Source organism: Meriones unguiculatus, chromosome 3 (assembly GCF_030254825.1).
Source record: "Meriones unguiculatus strain TT.TT164.6M chromosome 3, Bangor_MerUng_6.1, whole genome shotgun sequence".
NCBI lineage: Eukaryota > Metazoa > Chordata > Mammalia > Rodentia > Muridae > Meriones > Meriones unguiculatus.
This window is the reverse complement of record NC_083351.1, coordinates 174,599,797-174,617,929: the sequence shown is the minus strand read 5'-3', so window position 1 is coordinate 174,617,929 and position 18,133 is coordinate 174,599,797. Positions and strand designations below refer to the sequence as shown.

General features: G+C 46.1%; 1 protein-coding gene across 7 annotated transcripts in view; it reads right to left on the bottom strand.

The window, feature by feature from the left end:
* Nucleotides 1-18,133, bottom strand: part of Arhgap24 (Rho GTPase activating protein 24) — a 633,576-nt gene that overhangs the window by 44,163 nt on the left and 571,280 nt on the right. For 6 of the 7 annotated variants that reach the window (XM_060381036.1, XM_060381037.1, XM_060381035.1 and 3 more), the window contains one exon: nt 17,065-17,187. In XM_060381036.1, coding sequence (XP_060237019.1) covers nt 17,065-17,187 — 123 coding nt within the window. Of the gene's footprint in view, nt 1-9,738; nt 10,891-17,064; nt 17,188-18,133 lie in introns of those variants that run through there. The other variant, XM_060381038.1, reaches the window with a different exon arrangement.

The following is an 18,133-nucleotide window of genomic DNA, read 5'->3' as shown; positions in this document are numbered from 1 at the left end:
TGTCTGTAGCTTATTTAAACACAAAGGTTAAGGTTGATGCTTTGATGCTACCCTGTCAAAATTCAGAAAACAGCCTTTCCAGGCACTGCAAGTTCATTTAAATATGAAGTGCCTGTGTCTGTGAAGTTTTACTCTGGGCATCTTATGCAGCTTGCTAAGTGGATGACAGAGGTTTCCTTTCCAAATCCAGGAGAAACCTGAGGAAAGCTGTTCTCATTCAACTCCTGTGAGGAGCACCGTGCCCACCCCCTTCTCAAGATGTCGTTTACGTCAGCTGGAGGGAGAGGTGGAGGGAGAGAGAGCTGCCCTGGCTGTGTGTCACTGAGGTCTTTGAGCATGCAGGCTTGTGTCTGTGTTAAAACGAGAATTTCCTTAGAAAACATAGCAAGAAACTGACCGAATGCTAGTCCTTGACATACAGCCCTTCATTTCCGTTAGCTCTATAGAGCAACTGCTATGTGTATCCAGACATGGGGAAATGGGCCCAGAGAGGCTCAATCGCTCGCTAGGTCAGAGCTCCAGTGACAGGAGGTAAAGGCTCCTCCGTCCAGATCATTCTCTGTAAAACCTTCATCAGTCACCTCCCCCTTTGTCACACTTGTCCAGAGTGTTCATTTTCTGATAATTTAAAGTTTTAGAAAATTCTCGAAGTGAGCCAAGTAGCATAATTTTTACGCTCTGAAAGGTGACAGTAGCCAAGCTCTGGGTGTCAGGCATTTTACCAGGCTTTTATCTACATTCTCTCTCTCTTTAATCTCACAGTACCCTGGAGGCAGGCACCACCTCCACTGCTGTTTTTCGGATGACTTACCAAGGAACTTGTCAAAAGGTGACAAAGCTGGTAAACAGTGAAGCCGATTTGTTCACAGCTGAGGGCTCTCAGAGTCACGTGGGCTCAGTGGCTTATACAGCACTACTTTGTGTGGATAATTGCCGAAAGGACTGTGGGAAAGAAACCCTCCACTTCCTAGCTCTCTGGCCCCAGCCCTTCCCATCCAAGAGGAGAACATGGAGGCTATGTAAATCGGAGGAAAAAATAGAACAAAAAGAAAGAAATAGAAAAAGATCTCTGACATTCCAGTGAGGCTGTTGCCCATAAATTTCATCTCTGTCACAGAAACTCATACACTGGCAATAAACCACATAAAAAGAGATTAAAACAGGTATACCCTGTCCGTGTGATGTGTAATTTCCTTTGGGGAAATGCTAGTTTTCTGTTGTGGAACTGGTCTCGCAAAGGAGACTAAGGAATGGCAATAGGTGACGACATCACATCTGTAGTTCTTGAATAGCGTGGACCCTCTGCCTGAGAGAAATCACTGGTAGGAAAAAGTACTTTAAGAATAAACACACACACACACACACACACACACTCACTGCCTGGTTTAAATTTCTCTTTATGGGAGCAACACAATTTCAAACATTAAAATTAAAAAAAAAAGACAAGCTCATACAAAAGGACCCATTAATTCAGAGATCATAAATAATATTTTCTGTGTATGGCTCATGCAAAGAACTCCAGGGATGCCCATCTCAAGAGTCCCCAGTAATACTGGGCCTGCCCCATTTGGATGACACTGGTGTGTTCTGATTACTCCCTTGCAGGACACAGATGCCTGATACCATCACCCTCCCAGTAAAGCCTTTCCCAGGAGCTGACTATTGGCTGCCTCAGAAAGCAGCCAAATGCAGTTTGAGGCGGCCTCCCTCCCTCCACACCGGGTTCACAGGAGTGGTGGCCGGATATCCACAGAGAGACTGGAATCAGACAAATGCATTCAAACTCCATCCTTCCTAGACACAAGTAAACCCAAACTGGACTCTGTGTCTTGTAAGTGTCCACTTGCCTCCTTCACTGCTGTAACTAGCTCCATTGCTGCCTCCATCTACTTGTTAACCAATTGCAAGTGTGAAAACTTGCATCTTGCTACAGTTACCGACGCAATTGCATCTTGCTACAGTTACCTACGCTTTCTGAGATGCCAAGTCTGTGTCATCTTTATTTGGTTTTTGTGTTGATTTAGGTCTCATTCTGTCCCTTTTTAAAACTTCCGGCCTCACTCTTCCTCCTGGCGCTTTCCACTCTCGGGATTCTGGCCTCTCAGACACCCCTATGTCTTCTGTGCCTCTGAGACAACTAACTCAGTAGTTGCCTGAGTTCTGTTGCCAGCTCTGTGCTTATCTCATTTGCTGCATCTTTTGTGTTGACCCTGAGGTGGTCCCTCAGACCCCAGCTACTCCCAGGTTTCTATCGCAGATTGGGAGATTGGGCTATTCAACAGCCTCCGGTAAGTGCTCCCTCGACCCTCTCAATACCAAGAGCTCTAAACTTTTCATGTGCCCCTCCCCCACTTTGAGGCAGGGGCTTGCTATGAATCCCAGGCTGACCTCAAACCTGCGCTCTTCTTACCCCTCCCCTTATGCCAACCTGCTTTGACTAAAAGGGAAATGAGCCACTGCAAACTGTACCTGGGTACAATTCTGACAAGTTTAAAATGAGCTTAAATCACGCTGTCTTCAAACTTTCTTAATTTTACCTCCTGGACCCAGCTATCTTTCCACCTCATTGAGCTTTGGTCTGAGAGCCAACCTAGTTTCTTCACCTCCTCACATATCAAGTCATCACATTGCGTGTGTCCAAACTCCTTGCTGCCATATTAGATTAGACACTATTTCTTGATGTTTAAAAAAAGAATATTTTATTTACATTGATATTCTGTCTTGCGTGTGTGAGGGTGTCAGATCCAACGGAAATGGAGTTATAGACAGTTATAAGTTACTTTGTGGGTGCTGGGATTTGAACCTGGGTCCTCTGGAAGAGCAGCCAGTGCCCTTAACTGCTGAGCCCCTCGACCCTATTTCTTGCGTGTGTTTTTGAAGACCATGCGAACGCTGCCACAGCGATGTTTTCTGCTGACTTTTCTGAGGGGACAACAGCAAACCTATGCTCACCCCACAGAGGGCGAGGGCGTCATTGGCCACAAACAACTGCTGCAGTTGCTTGCAGGAGCCCAGTGGGGACCACGGATGAAGCAGATCACCTGCATCACTAAAGACCTGCTCAGGCCGTGATAACCCATGCAAGCTGCAGCTCTCCACCTCTGTGCGCAGCCCCATCCTCTGCACCATGAAGGGTCTCCTGACTCTGACAGCTTCCTGAGCTGTGAGATTTGGAAGTATCACAAGCTTTCTCAACCTTAGAAGTTCCTGTCCATCTTCCAAGGTCCATCCCGTTTGCCTTTCTGAATGAGGATGGATCATCTTACCCTCGGTCCTCTTTCTTGCTTAGCTTCTTTAGGTGCACAGAGTTTAGTATGTTTATCCTATGTTATATGTCTAATATCCACTTATGAGTGAGTATATGCCATGTGTGTCTTTCTGCTTCTGGGATACCTCACTCAGGATGATCTTTTCTAGTTTCCACCATTTGCTTGCAAATTTCATGAGAAAACAGGGAACAGGACAGGAGCCTACCACAGAGGGATTCTGAAAGACTCAACCCAGCAGGGCATTAAAGCAGATGCTGAGACTCATAGCCAAACTTTGGACAGAGTGCAGGGAATCTTATGAAAGAAGGGGGAGATAGAAAGACCTGGAGGGTCAGGGACAGGAGTTCCACAAGGAGAGCAACAGAACCAAAATATCTGGGCACAGAGGTCTTTTCTGAGACTGATACTCCAACCAGGGACCATGCATGGAGATAACCTAGAACCACTGCACAGATGTAGCTCATGGCAGCTCAGTGTCCAAGTGGATTCCCTAGTAAGGGGAACAATGGCTGTCTCTGACATGAACTTAGTGGCTGGCTCTTTGATTACCTCCCCTGTGAGGGGGGGTCAGCCTTAACAGGCCACAGAGGAAGACAATGCAGCCAGTCCTGATGAGACCTGATAGGCTAGGTTCAGATAGAAGGGGAGGAGGACCTCTCCTATCAGTGGACTGGGAAAGGGGCATGGGAGGAGAAGCGGGAGATAGGGCAGGTTTGGAAGTGGATCAGGGAGGGGGCTACAGCTGGGATACAAAGTGAATAAACTGTAATAAATATTTTTTTTTTAAAGATGCTGTCACTTTGGATTCTTCCAAGCCTGTCCTCCCATTCAGCGGAGAAGGTTCCTAAGTGCACGAGTAAAGACAGCTGTATGATGTGTCCCTGGCAGTTTTTAAATCAGATCTAGGTGTTGCCCTGCTTCTTGCCTTTCCACTGGTGTCCACTGGCCTTGGTTTGTCAGCAAATCCTTCCACGCAATGGAGGCCCCCAAACTGAATGCTCCCTCTTCACAGAACAGTCACTCAACAACGGTTTGCCCAGTACCCATGAGGCCACTGCGTCCAATTCACTCTCGTTTCTAGCGCTTCCTCAAAATGTGACTTTAAAACATACCAGTTACAGGTTGCTCCCTAAGTAAATATGAAGTGGGCATGCCATCATACGTATCTTCCTACTATCTACGGAATCTTCTGTATACACATGCTTCTGGTTTTTAATGTTCACAATAGTGAGCTCAGGAAGTTTATGATTGTGTCACACAGGCAAGGACTGGCCTGGTGCCAGCTCTGGAGACTCCAAGCTTCAGAGAGGTTGAGTTTCCCTTGTCTGAACTGTGTGAACCAGAGGGCCTCTGGTTTCTGATGTTTTGTACGTCTGAGACTATTTGCATACATAATGAGGTATTTTAGCCACGGGGTCCCAACGTTAGACACAGAGTTCGCAGGGTTCCAATATGTCTGCACACATAGGCAGAGGTTCACTTTATGCAGTATTTTAAATAATTTTGGTGCTTCGTGGAGTTCCATGGAATAGAAGCTTCTACTGTGGACTCCTGTCACGACTAAAACATTTCAGATTTGAGGTCTGCAAATTTGTGATGGTCAGCACATACACCATTGTTCCCACTGGACATCTGCCGCCTCAGATGCCTGGAGCGTAAGGTCAACACGGGTGAGGCAAAAGTCCTCCCCAAACACGCGCAGAAAGAGCCGTGCATGCATAAAACCAAAACACGTCAACTTCTCAATCAGACAAAACAAACGAATAATTCCATAAAATGAAACGAAGCGTGCTATTAATTCCCATAAAAATAAAATAGTCCTTGTTTTCTGATGCGATAAATCAAACTTCCCAACTGTTGCTGCAGGTTTTTGTCATTGGTCATTGCAGAGTTTCTGTCCCATCTGGTTGCCAGATCGCATGCTCAGCAAAGAGAAAAAATAAAAAAATCTTATTTTTTTCTGGTTCCTCTGCTGACTAGCAGGCAAATTCTGGTATCATCAGGACTGTGAAAACTATCAATAAACACCCACCCTTCATAAATGGAAACGTCAAAATAAAAGATGGGTATTTTAGTACAGAACAAAGGCAGCCAGCCGAGGCTTGCTTCTGTCTGTCACTGGCTTCCTAGTGCAAAAAACTCTCACAGGGAACTTCAAATCTAAGAGCTAAGATTCATAGCATGTAACAGTGGGTACAATTGTATGTCAGAATGAGGACGGAAGGAGGAAAAAAGACTTGGAAAAATAAGGAAAGTGTTTTCAGTGAGCACACCAGAACAATGGCCTCGCCTCAGATCAGCAATTATGGACATCATCATTTACATCCAGGAAGCAAGCCAGATGGTTGCATGTACCTGTTTCAGGCCACACACTTAAAAAGATGCCTGTGTCCATTACAAGTGCAGGCACAGACAATTCTGAGAGCCTTTTTGCCAGTCTATTACACTAACACAACTCTGGTGTTTTCGGGAGACAGCTGAAGACTCTTAGGATCGGAGAGAGGAAAACTCAAATCCACCTAGGTTGAGTCGTTCTCCGTCTGTCCAGGTGAGCCAAAAAGCCAGCCTTTTGTTCACAAGCACCTGAGGCTCCATTCAAGACTTAGTACAGCACCTATCTCAGTTGGCAGTTTGTTGATTTCTCTGTCCCCAAAGAGTCTACAAAGGCGTAACCTGAAGCACCCATTCTGTCTTCCTCCCATCTCCTGCATCACTTGGTGGAGACTCCCAAATGCCACTCGTTTTCAACTGACCCAGTTTAAAGTTAGATGTGTTTGGACAATAGTATTTTGATTGGACAAATCAATTTGCAAAGCCATGATTATAACATAAACAACATTCATTTCTCCGAAGATAATTTTGGCTGTATCTCTGTAAATGTGAAGTCATTGTATTTTAATTCAAATTGCTTACAGACTAGCAGGAGAATACAGAAAACACTTTAGTGCTCCAAGCATTTATAAATACCAGGTTATCAACAACCACTTAACCAGGTCACAACTCATTTTGAATATTTACTGAATAGACCTCTCACTATACTTCCTTTGGGGCGGAGGTAAAGCAATGGCTCTGTGTACTCCATATGCTCTGCTTAAGGGGGCTCTGAAATACCAGCTGGCAGTGAGAAGTGTGAGGTGAGAGCCATTCATGTCTTGAATTAGGTAAAATTTGGATGGAGCCAAGAGGGTCCTCTGAAAGACTCCACCCAACAGGGGCTTGAAGCAGATCAGCAGACTCACAGCCAAACTTTGAGCAGATTGCAGAGAGTCTTACAGAAGAAGGGGGAGAATAGAAGGACACGAAGGGGACAGGAGCCCCAGAAGGAGACCAACAAAACTAAAAACCCTGAGCCAAGGAGTTCCTGCAGAGACTGATGCACCAATCAAGGAATATGTATGGAGAGGACCTAGACCCCCTGCTCAGATGTAGCCAATTGGTAGCTCAGTCTTCATGTGGGTGCCCAAGTAGGGGAGCAAGGGCTGCCTCTGTCATGAACTCAGATTGCCTGCTCTCAGATCACTTGCCTCTGGTGATACAGCTATACCAGGCCACAGAGGAAGAGGATCCAGGCAGTCCAGATGAAACTTGATAAGCTATGGGCAGATGGCAGGAGAGGGGAACTCCTCCTTCCAGTGGACTAGGGGAAGGGGAAGAGGATGGGAAGAAGTAGGAGGGAAGGTGAGACTCGGGGGAGTTGAGGGAGGGGCTTCAGTCAGGATATATAATGAATAAATTGTAAAAAAATAAAATAAAAAATACAAAAAAATAAATATTCGGAAAAAAATTTGGATGGGGGAGAGAGCATAATGGAGGAGGGCACAAAGTGGGGAAAAAACAAGAAGTGATTTAGAATTATGTTTAGTGGGAAGAAATGGGTTAGCCTGGGAAATTGGGGGGCTATCTCTAGGTAACCGGTGGGAGTTATTAGAGTGTTCTGATAATTATACAAAGTAGGATTTTTCTCCGTGAGCTGTATAAGCTCATCAAAGAGTTCTGACATGTGCAATAAGGCTTGAGGGCGTGTTAGAGAAAGAGAGACCAGGCCGTGGCTCATAGAGTGGACTGTGGTGTTGGAATTTATGAAGAATGTGACAGACTGGGACAACTATCACTGTAAAGAGCAACTCCTCAGTGCAGAGAAATTGCAGGCTGAGGCAAGAAAAGTGTGGAGACTTAAGGCAGGGCTCAAGGTACCCAGGGCAGACCCCCCAAGTTCTAACTGGTTACCTATAATGTGCCACAGTGTATGAATTGCTGCTGGTAACTTAAAGTTAGTAGTTAAAATGTTACTTTAGTTTCTAATCATGGGGGGAAAAATAGTTCTTAATACTAAGCTTACTGTAGTGATGACATGCTAAAGTTAAAAATAAACAGGTTAAAACTACATTATAATCTTTCGTTTACCAATGTACAAACCCAGAATGCCACAATCCCCAACTTCCTGCCTACATGCCTCTTAGTTCCTAGGCTTTTAGAAACCCAGGGAGGAAACATGTGCGGTGACCTTAATTAGTGCTCAGATAAAGAAAGGGAGCTGAGAGGGCAGTGAAGGCCAGAACAGGTCTGCAGAAAAACCCTCAGAGAAGTGGCTGCAGGGCCTGACACCTGGAAATGTCGCTACTCCACCCTTCATTCCGGCAGGGTTTCTAAAGCTGCTGAAATCCAGCCAGCCTCTTTTCTCATGGTCTACCCTTGGTAACAGGGAAGACAGCCATCTCAACGCTTTGTTGTTGTTGTTGTTCTGTTTCATCTGGGTGCTCTCTGAGCCTCACACACTCGGCCTGCTCCTTTGCAGAAATGACAAGTGGATGTGGGAGGGGCCCGGAAACAGGGGTCCCCTGTAGGAAACACTTGAGCAGCACAGTCAGGAAAGCACAAACCCACACTTTGCTTAAGCCAGCACAGTCTGGAGTCTAGGATTGAGAGGGAAGGCATTGTTTTTAGCAGCGAAACTTTAGAGACGTGTGGCCCCTGCATTTTATGCAATGATGCAGTGGTGACAGATGAAGCAGTGCAGCTGCTGGGGGCCTTCCTCCCTGAGCCCCTGCTGCAGAGCTCAGGCTGTGCAGCCAAGGGAGAGCTGTGTGCTTCCTTTACCTCCTCCCCTCCTGCTCCAACAGAAAGCAGAGAACGGCGTTTTGTAAATGAGGTATCTCAGTCCTTGACTCAAATATTGAACATCCCCCAGACCAGTAAGGCTTTATAAGGAAAAGACAACTGTAAAATAGTCACCAGAAAAGTCTGCCTGTGCCATCCTGTAGGGGGACATTTTCAGGGCTGCCTTTCCCTTTGTATTTAAGGAAAAAGAGGGGAAAGCAAAGGCACACAGCAGGCTTGCTGGCGCTCCCACACATCTGCTGTCTATTTCCAGCACTGGAGATAGGAATGGTGGAAAATGTACCTCGAATATCTCAAGTGGCTTCCAAAAGGCCGGGGAGCTCTAAGGAGAGGGACATGCCCTTTAAAGAGGGGTCTCTGAGCCTTTCTCAGTTTCTGTCTCTGTTAATTTCTCTATCAGTGATGTCATCTGGCAGTTGCCACGGAATGCTCACAGATCTATAAGATGTGGGAGCTCACATCGTGTATTTCCCATCTCATTTCTTCACAGGTAAAGCCAGAGCATGAGTGAACACGGGACCATGGGACCATGGCCATAGCTCTGCACTGCTCCCACCATATGGGGAGCAAGTTAACAGCCCTCCATGCCATTCAGCTCAGCCGCTGGCTCACTCAGTCACAGTAGGTTCATAATTACTCACTTTCTATTTGAGCAGCTCCGCTGCTATATCACTGTCACTCTAAGGCAAAGGGGATTAAAAAGTTAACACATTACCCTTTTCCAAAAACATTTAATTCGCCAATGCCATACCCTTTACCTCCCTGAAAACAATTCAATTTAGACATGCCTTCGTTTGTATTGTTGTATTGTTGACTATACGTCATTGTATCCCCCACCTCCTGTTTGTCCTTTCCCAATAATATACATGGAAAGTCAAGGTGAATCCTATGTCTAGCCAGTGTGGAGAGGCTCCGGCGCTACCACAGAGAATCTGATTGTCAAAATTTCCCAGGTAGGGTAGAGAGGCTGCCCAAGGCTCCATTTGGAAAACCACAGGGATGGGGCTCAGAAAAGCAGTTGCAAGTACCTGTGTCAGGGTCAGAGCAAGGATACTGGATCTCGGTGTGGGAAGGGACTGAGAGAACTCTGGCCCCTCCTTTCAAACTTGCTCAGTTCCCTGTCAGTCTAGGCAATCCTCAGAGGACCACTGCTCCTAAGCCCCACCTACCCTCAGAGACAGCAATACACAGATCAATAGGAGCCTTGAAAAATCAATGCAGACAAGCACAGTGTTAAACCCATTTCCAAAACCTCCATTCTGTCTGAGCCTAAGCCACCAGAAACCTCCCGCCAATGGAGCGGCATTCATCACACAGTCATTAGAAGAACATTAGGATAGCATCTACCGACCTTTCCGGAAACTAAAGCACCGTTTGATTCTTCTGTATGTAGTTTTGGGGATGAAAGGAGTTGAGGCTAAGGCACCGGAGGGGCGTCCCCCCGAATTTCGGTCTTCAGGCATCATACAGGCCCCAAGCTGTGACACCGGCTCAGGCTTCCTTAAAACCTGCCTCTGTGTGGCGGCCCACACAGCTGCTCCTCATGTTTGTTTATGTGCCGGGTCTGGAGTGGTGATTCCTAGAACTCCCGGGGTTCTGATCACCCAAGTCCCGAGTTCAGATAACCTCTCATTTACTCCTCTTTGGTAAGAAACAAAACAAAATACCCCCCTCCTTTTTTTCTTTTGCCTATTTCAGGGAGTTTTGAGGAATTTTTGTTGTTGTTGTTGCTGCTGTTTGTTTGTTGTTGTTGTTGTTGTTTTGTTTTTAAGTTTCTGCAGACATTCCAAAATGTCACAGGAGAAGAACTGCAGCAAGCAAGCCGCGACTACCTCCACGGGCAGGAACTGTTTCGTTTATTAGGAAGTGTCTTCTCAGCTGGACAGAAAGTCCTCTAGAAAGGTCAGCAAAGAGCCCTGCGCAGGGAAGGAGGAACAATGACAAAGAGGCCCCTCGGGAGTACTTCAGGACAGTCCTGGCTGGCTCCTTTCATCTGGGAGAAAGGGGAAGAAAGCCTTGGCACCTTCTCCAGAACGCATTCCAGCGCACGCCAGATAATTCCTCGCAAAGGACTCCCCAGCTCCTTTTATGGCTCCCCTCAGCCTTTGATGCTCTCCGCAGGCTTCTCCCTTTCCCCTTCTGTCTTCCAGCTCCCGCGGAGCCGCCACGTCAAAAGAGTCCTGTGCCCATTCCCGGAGTCTCCTTGGCTGCTCCGAGGCGGCTTTGCAGGGAGCTCTCCTCCCCCTCCTGCTCCGTTCCCTTTTCTCAATGAGAGCTGGGCGGGAGCTGGCAGGGCTGCTGCTGCTGCCTGGTCACAGCTGTGGCTGCTGCCACCGCCTCCAGCGACTGCGGGTCCAAGAGAAGCAGGTGCAGTGGCATCAAGACGGAGGGAGGGAGGAAAGATGCCTTGCTGCCCCGGGAAGCCCCTTTCCGGGCTTCTGACCTCACAACTCCTGCCTGACTCAGCACCTTGTCCGCTGCCTGCCTCAGCCCCTCCAGAAAACAGTACCAAACCCCATCCCCATCCCGTGTGTGTGTGTGTGTGTGTGTGTGTGTGTGTGTGTGTGTGTGCGCGCGCGCGCTCATTCTCACATTTACTTTCTTCCCACAAAGATTCACATGTTTTCCCCTCCACATCTTGTGTGGTTAAATGTATCTGTGGATGCAAACGTAAAAGGCATACCCTTAAGTCACAAACCATTACATATCTACATGCTTTCGTGTGTCTAAAACTGAATTTGGGCAGCAACGAGTCTACAGGTACAACTGCAAAACAAATCAGCTCATGCAATGTAGCCACTTCTCTGGTTCAGTCTGAACAGCGGCTCCTGCCAGCTTCCCCCCACCATCCTCCAAACCCTCCCATCCTGTTCACTGAATAATTTACTGATTGGGTTAATCATTCATCCACCTGGCTGCTCCCTAAGCAGATCTGGAATGCTGCTGCTTTAACCCCAGCTGACCCCACAGCCTCTAATTCCTCCCGAGCCCTAAAGCAGGAGCTTCCCAAACTCTGAGTTGTAGGAAGATGGTGCCCTCTGCAACAGCATGGCTGCCCAACGCTGTCCTGCCCTCTGCGTCACGGCCAAGGGTTAAAGGGGTGTGTGCACTCGCACACTTCAGGGGACTAAAAACCATCAAGCAGATTAGGTGCTAACTTCAGTGTCTCACTGGCCACTCCATGAACACTGCCTCAAAATCAGCTGGAACAAAATTCACTTTACGGACCGAGCAAGGGCTGAAGAGCTGGCTCTGTGGGTAGGAGTGCATGCTATTCCTACAGAGGACAAGAGTTCGATCCCCAGTGCCCAGGTTGCACAGTTATAACACCTTGTAGCTACAGCCTCATAGCTATATGGTGCCCCTATTCGCCGAAAACCTGTACACACCATCTAGATTTAAAACAGCTACCCCACAGACTTAAAAATAAAAAACAAACAAGAAGGAAGCAACTAACACTAACCATTTCCAAGGTTGAACACTTTAACAACCCAACTTTCTAGTCTGTTTTTATTAAATTTTGTTTTGGGAATTTTGTACACGAGGCTTTGTTCATATCATTTCCACTCCTCCTCACCTCAACTTTCCCGTTCCACTCCCACTCCCTCTCAAATTGTTGATGCTTCCTCTTTAATTATTACTGACACCCACACACCCCCACACACATACACACACCACACACACACACACACACACACACACATATAGCCCCTACCCTCACAAGCATATACTCTCACATACACAGGCACATATAGATGCATACAAAGGCACACACAGACACAGACTCACATGTTCAGACACACATACATACACATACATTCAGCCCACCTCCCCAGCACATGCACAGAGGCACACACAGACACACCCACACACCCACACTCTCTCTCTTCCAGTTAACTTCCAGGCAGACACTATTTGCTTCCCGATATTAACAGGGAAGGAACCGGTCATGGCAGATTTTAACAGACAGCCCAGTTTAGGCGTTCTAGAGTCTGTGCTGGAGTTCGCATCCCCAGATGAGCGCTTGGTCTGAATAGCTGTTGTAAAAGAACTGGCTTCGTGTGATAAGATGCCTACGTTTTCTCTCTTTCCGACTCCGTCCTAAGTGTAGGACAGTGAGGTGCTAGACAGGCTTCTCGGGCATTCACCACATCTGACTCACTGTCCATCATGGTAACACCAGATAAAACAACACTGTACATGCAAATGAAACCTAAGCCCTGAAAGGATTACGTGTACAAAAAACACGAATTTTGTAACCACTGGAAGGTGCCAGATCGGTGATGCTTATATTTAAAATGCATCCAAAGGTGGCAAGCAGAGAAGGCAGCTGGCATAGCCCCGGATCAATGACTACAGAATGTCTGGGTGATGGAAAGGAAGCAAGATGGGAGGAAGTATCTCTTTGGGGTTAATATGCTCCGGGGTCCACAGTGAATACAGGAAGGAAGATGTGTCCTCTTGTGCGGGAATTACGCCAATCCAGGCCACTGAGACACTTTTAAAGTACACAAGCCAGGAGGCGGCTGGGACACGCTACACATGCAGCTGTCTCCACCGTCAATCCCAGAACACGTTCATCTTCTCAAAAAGGCGCTACAAACCTGTTAGCTACCAGGCACTCCCCACCCTCCACCCTAGCTCGGGACATCTGTCTCTGCCTCACCAATGTCCTACTCTATCTTCTCCCATGCACAGAGTCATGCAACCAATGGGCATGGGACCGGCTTCTTTCATTCAGCATTGTGTCGCCAACACTCATTCAAGCTGCAGTGTGAACGCGCCTTTCCTTCCTCTCTCGTGGTGAGTAACAAGCCATTGTACTGCTGCACAGCCCCGCAAGGACTTGATTGTCAGTCAGTGTTGTCAAGCCATAAGGAATCCCTAAATAAAGATGGCTATGGCGTGAGGTGATTCGATTGTGTGGACCCCACTGTGGAATGTGGTAGCTACCGAAGCATCTTGGTGCAAGTGGCTGGCCACCACACACACACACACACACACACACACACACACACCACACACATCTATATAAAATCTCTTGGTGTCCATTTTTAAAAGTCTGGTAAAGCTATTTAACTATAATGATCATATGTTAATATTTTGTTCAATATCTATTATCATTCGGCACGAGCTTGTCATTACCACAGTAGAGGTTCCAGGCATATTAATGTACCATCAGGCTGAAGAGGAAATGACGTGTACTCTGGCCATGTCAATTATCCACAGAATGCTGAGTACAACTAAGAAGTGGATTTAGAGGTAACCTAAATAATGAAGACCTTATTTTTTTTAATGCACCGTTAAGTGGCATTTCAAAACATCAAATAAATAACATCTTCCAGTCATGTAAGTGTATTGTTAACACTCAAATTTAGGACATTTCTTCAAACTTCAGTCCATGATCATAGCGTTACTGTGAGCATTTGAAATGCAGGGTTAAAGGTGACAACTGTAATCTGACCCGAAGACTACATTCTGTTTGGTTTGCTACACTGTGGAGCAGGTGAGCCATGGGACTGAGGGAACCAGCCTAGAGCAAGAGTGAGGTCAAGATGTGTCCAAACCCTGAAAGTCTCATCTTGAGACCAGCAGGAGAAAGAATTGCTCTCTGTCTCTTCTGGGCCTACATTCCCTGGTGCATGTAGCCACCTCTGCCCTCCATGAGGTAGTCATGTAGCCTGCTGGCCAGCTTTCAGGTTAAAGCTTCCTATTTCCAATGGGCATACATTGGAAATCTGGGCAGGGGTTCTAGGTTATATCTATTCATGGTTCTTGGTTGGAGAAACAGTCTCAGTAAAGACCCCTCGGCCCAGATATATTTGGTCCTTGTGGAGCTCCTGTCCTCTCCAGGTCATATTAACTCCACCTTCTTTCATATGATTTCCTGCACTCTGCCCAAGGTTTGGTTATGAGTCTTAGCATCTACTTTGATACACTGCTAGGTAGGGTCTTTCAGAGGCCCTCTGTGGTAGGGTCCTGTCCTATTACTTGTTTTCTCCTATTTCCAATGTCCATCCCATTTATCTTTCTAAGTGAAGATTGATCATTTTACCCTGGGTCCTCTTTTTTGCAGCTCAGTATCCAAGTGGGTTCCCTAGTTATTGGAACAGGGACTGTCTCTGACATGAACTCAATGGCTGGTTCTTTGACCCCCGGCCAGGGAGGAACAGCCTTGCTAGGCCACAGAGGAGGACATTGTAGCCAGTCCTGAAGAGACCTGATAAGCTAGGATCAGATGGAAGGTGAGGAGGACCTCCCCCATCAGTGGACTAAGAGAGGGACAGAAAGGAGATGAGGGAGGGAGAAAAGGTGAGATTGGGAGGGAATGAGGGAGGGGGCTACAGCTGGGAAACAAAGTAAATACATTTTAATTAATATAAAAAATAATAAAAATTTAATTGAAAAAACTTCCTATTTCCTTATAAGGACAAGTCCAGCTAGCACTTGGAATTCCTCTCCATGCAAATGAAGTATTCCCAGCACCTCAGCCCCAGCCAATGCTGTACACTCACCCTGAAAATGTCTACACGCTTCCCCAAGGTTTATATAGGGAAGCAGGGATTGCTGTAGAGGAATGAGGACCTGAATTCAGATCCCGAGAGCCCGTGTAAAAGGCGCATGCGTGTAAAAGGCACATGTGTGTAAAAGGCACATGTGGCTGTACACACCTGTAACATCACAGGCCAGCCAGGTTTGCTGAAATGGTGAGCTCCAGGTCAGTGAGAGACCCTGCCTCAAAAAGTAACATTGGGGGTGATAAAAGACCTTCACATTTGCATGCTTGGTGTGCACAGACACACACGTGTGTACATACCCAACCCCTAACGTGCACAGGTTATGTGAGGCAGTGAACAACTGAAGTACCCCTTTCAGGCTCATAGATTCGGAGACACATGGACAGTTACTGCTTCCATTGGGGTCCTTTCTGACAGTTCTGGGCTGGCAGAACTACCTGTGGCCACTGGTTTTGTCCAGTTTTCTTGAGAAGACAGATGGAAGAGAAGGAAAGAGAAGGAGTAAGCATACATTTGATGTAATCACTTTAAGGGACACCTCCCTAAGCCTCCACTGAGGAGCCTCAGCAATCTTATTACATAAGAAAGGAAACAAAGAACTTTATGAAGCCACATTTTCAGGGAGCCCACTAATCTCCAGTCCAGGAAGTCCGAGCAAACTGGAACCAGTTATGTATTTCTCGTGTGTGCCTCAGGGAATCCTGTGCGAGGGCAGAGTCTCCATCTGCGGATATTTCACATAGTCCCACATCATTTTAAGTTTATGGACAGGGTGGGCGAATATTCCATCATACAAGCTAAGATACTAGGAGTGAAAGCTGGTACCATGACTCAACCATCAGCCGGGGCTATCAGTTGAAAATCAGAGGGTTACCAGGCAAGCTGGAGTGGATGTTCACCACACACCTGAGAACACACTGACAAAGAGCAGACATTTTAGAGGCATATTAGCAATCTGCTTGGTAAGGTACCAACATGGTTCCAATAAACCTTTACTATGTAGGCTCTCGTCTCTTCCTTTATTTTGGTTCTGGGGCTCAAACCCAGGACCTTGTGCAATGTTAAACACACAGAATCTACTACTGAGATGTCTCCAAAGATCAATATTTATTATAATTTAACTAACTTCACATTATAAACTATTTTTGAATTATTCTAAAATATGAAGAGGTCAGTCAACCTAGGAAATATCTGATACATTAATAGAGAAGGTTTATTTTTTGTGAATTCAACTTGCTGACAGCCTATAAAAGACAATGTTAAATAAACAAGGGAATTATATTTGACTTCCTAAATGTATATTTGTGTTAATGCAACTGATTTTTAAGTATAGTAACATTAACATAATTCATTTTTAATTAATATCATACCTCATTGGAAATGTATTTGGTACTAAATAAATACTTTTATAACTCTTTTTGTAGGTTCCATTAATTGAATATTTTAAAAAATAAAACTTCTGTTTATGTTACTCCATTTTCTCTTGAAGAAGAAAATTTGCACCTTTAATGTCTTCCTCTTTTCATTTTATTATATTCTTAACATATTTTAGCTTACTTTCTGCATCTTCAACAATGTTTTGCTTGGATTGTATTAAAACAATATCTAATTCGTTACACCTATTAATTCTAAACCACATCAGTTCTCATCAAAAGTTGTGGCATTGCTTTTGATGTCACTGCGCTTCTGGAGGTTTCTAGGGGAATCCCTTTCGAATATATTGCTTTATATCTTGTTTTAAATTCAAGGATTCTCAGCTGAACTTTTGTAGTATATGAAGTATTTATTAAATCATTTTTGTTAGTTTCATAGGATGTAACTGTTGACTTATATTTATTTATTTAGAAATTAGCACATAGGTAATAAGATTCATTTTGGCATTTTCAAACACTATAATCCCTTACTGTTGGTCAAAAATGAAAAAAAACAAAAACAAAATAAAACCAAACATCTTTCCATTTTAGAATGCAACATAGTCACAGCAGTTTATGCTATTAATGATCTGTGATGGGGAGTACGCCTCAAGGAGGGCTGAATAATTCACTATTTAAGTTAACATTTGCCCATCTGTACATAGGCCCCCACAGCACTAACAGCTGGAGGAAAGGGATGAGTTGCTCCACCTACATTCTGCTTTTCTATGACAACAGTCTGCTTACCTCCTCCAAAAGGCCCCCATATGACTCGGCGGATGGACTTCACCCAGTCTTCCATATCATTCTGGGTGCTCGCCATGAGGAGATAGCTCTCATGATTCGCTGTCATCCGATCTCGTTCACCTCCTGCAAAAACATGAGCACGCTCAGTGGACCGGTCAGCGGGTGAGTGATGGTTCCTCATGGTCAGCCTGCGAGGGAATCCCAGAATCGAGGGCCGGGCCTCATGCGGGCAGCATGGCATCCCGCTGAACGAACTGGAGATATTTATCTTAGCTTCTGGAGGGCCCGGGGTGGGGACTGCTGCTGCTGGAAAGGCTCTTAAGCTTCCAGGAGAGGACTAGAGAACAAATGCCATTCCCTAAACAATGCCTGGGGTTTTCTGTCCTAGCAACAACCCGCAGGCCTGCAGTAACTCATAATCCAACCCATTCACAGAGCTGCTGAACAGGGAGAAACGTGAGAGACAAAGGGGATGGAGGGGATGAGGGCATGGCAGTCCCAGAGTGCTTGGAGTTTCGTCAGAGCACTGTCCTCACTTCCGGTGGACTCTAGGGAAGGAGATGCCCCACAGCCCCTTCTCCATGCCTCTGTCCTCCAAGGGCAACTCACTTCTCAAGGTCACGAGTTAAGGAGTGCACACCACGGGAGGGGGAAGGGGAGAGGTTGCGTGTCTGGCCTACGACAAAAGCGAAACCATACCAAACGTGAGCAGGGGCTTTCAAAAGCCCCCAGTGCAGAGGGGGCTGTGACTCTCTTAAATCCCCACCCGATCTCTGGCGATCCTTACAGTGTCTAATACCGGATTTGAAGAGCTGAATTCTAAAGGACACAGTTCATTTCCTGAGACATCCTATAGCCTACCTCAGTTTCTCTGGAATGCAATTTGGAGGTGTGTGGAGAAAGGGGGATCACATCTGCCCCGGAAGCAGACCCCGAGAATCTGTTAGAAGGAAGAATGCTTCTCCGAGCACCGGTGTTACTTGCTGAAGTGCTTCAGTCTTGGGATATAATTCAAAATGCTCATGAAAGAATAATTGAAAAAGGGGGATAGTGTTTCAGCAAATTCCAG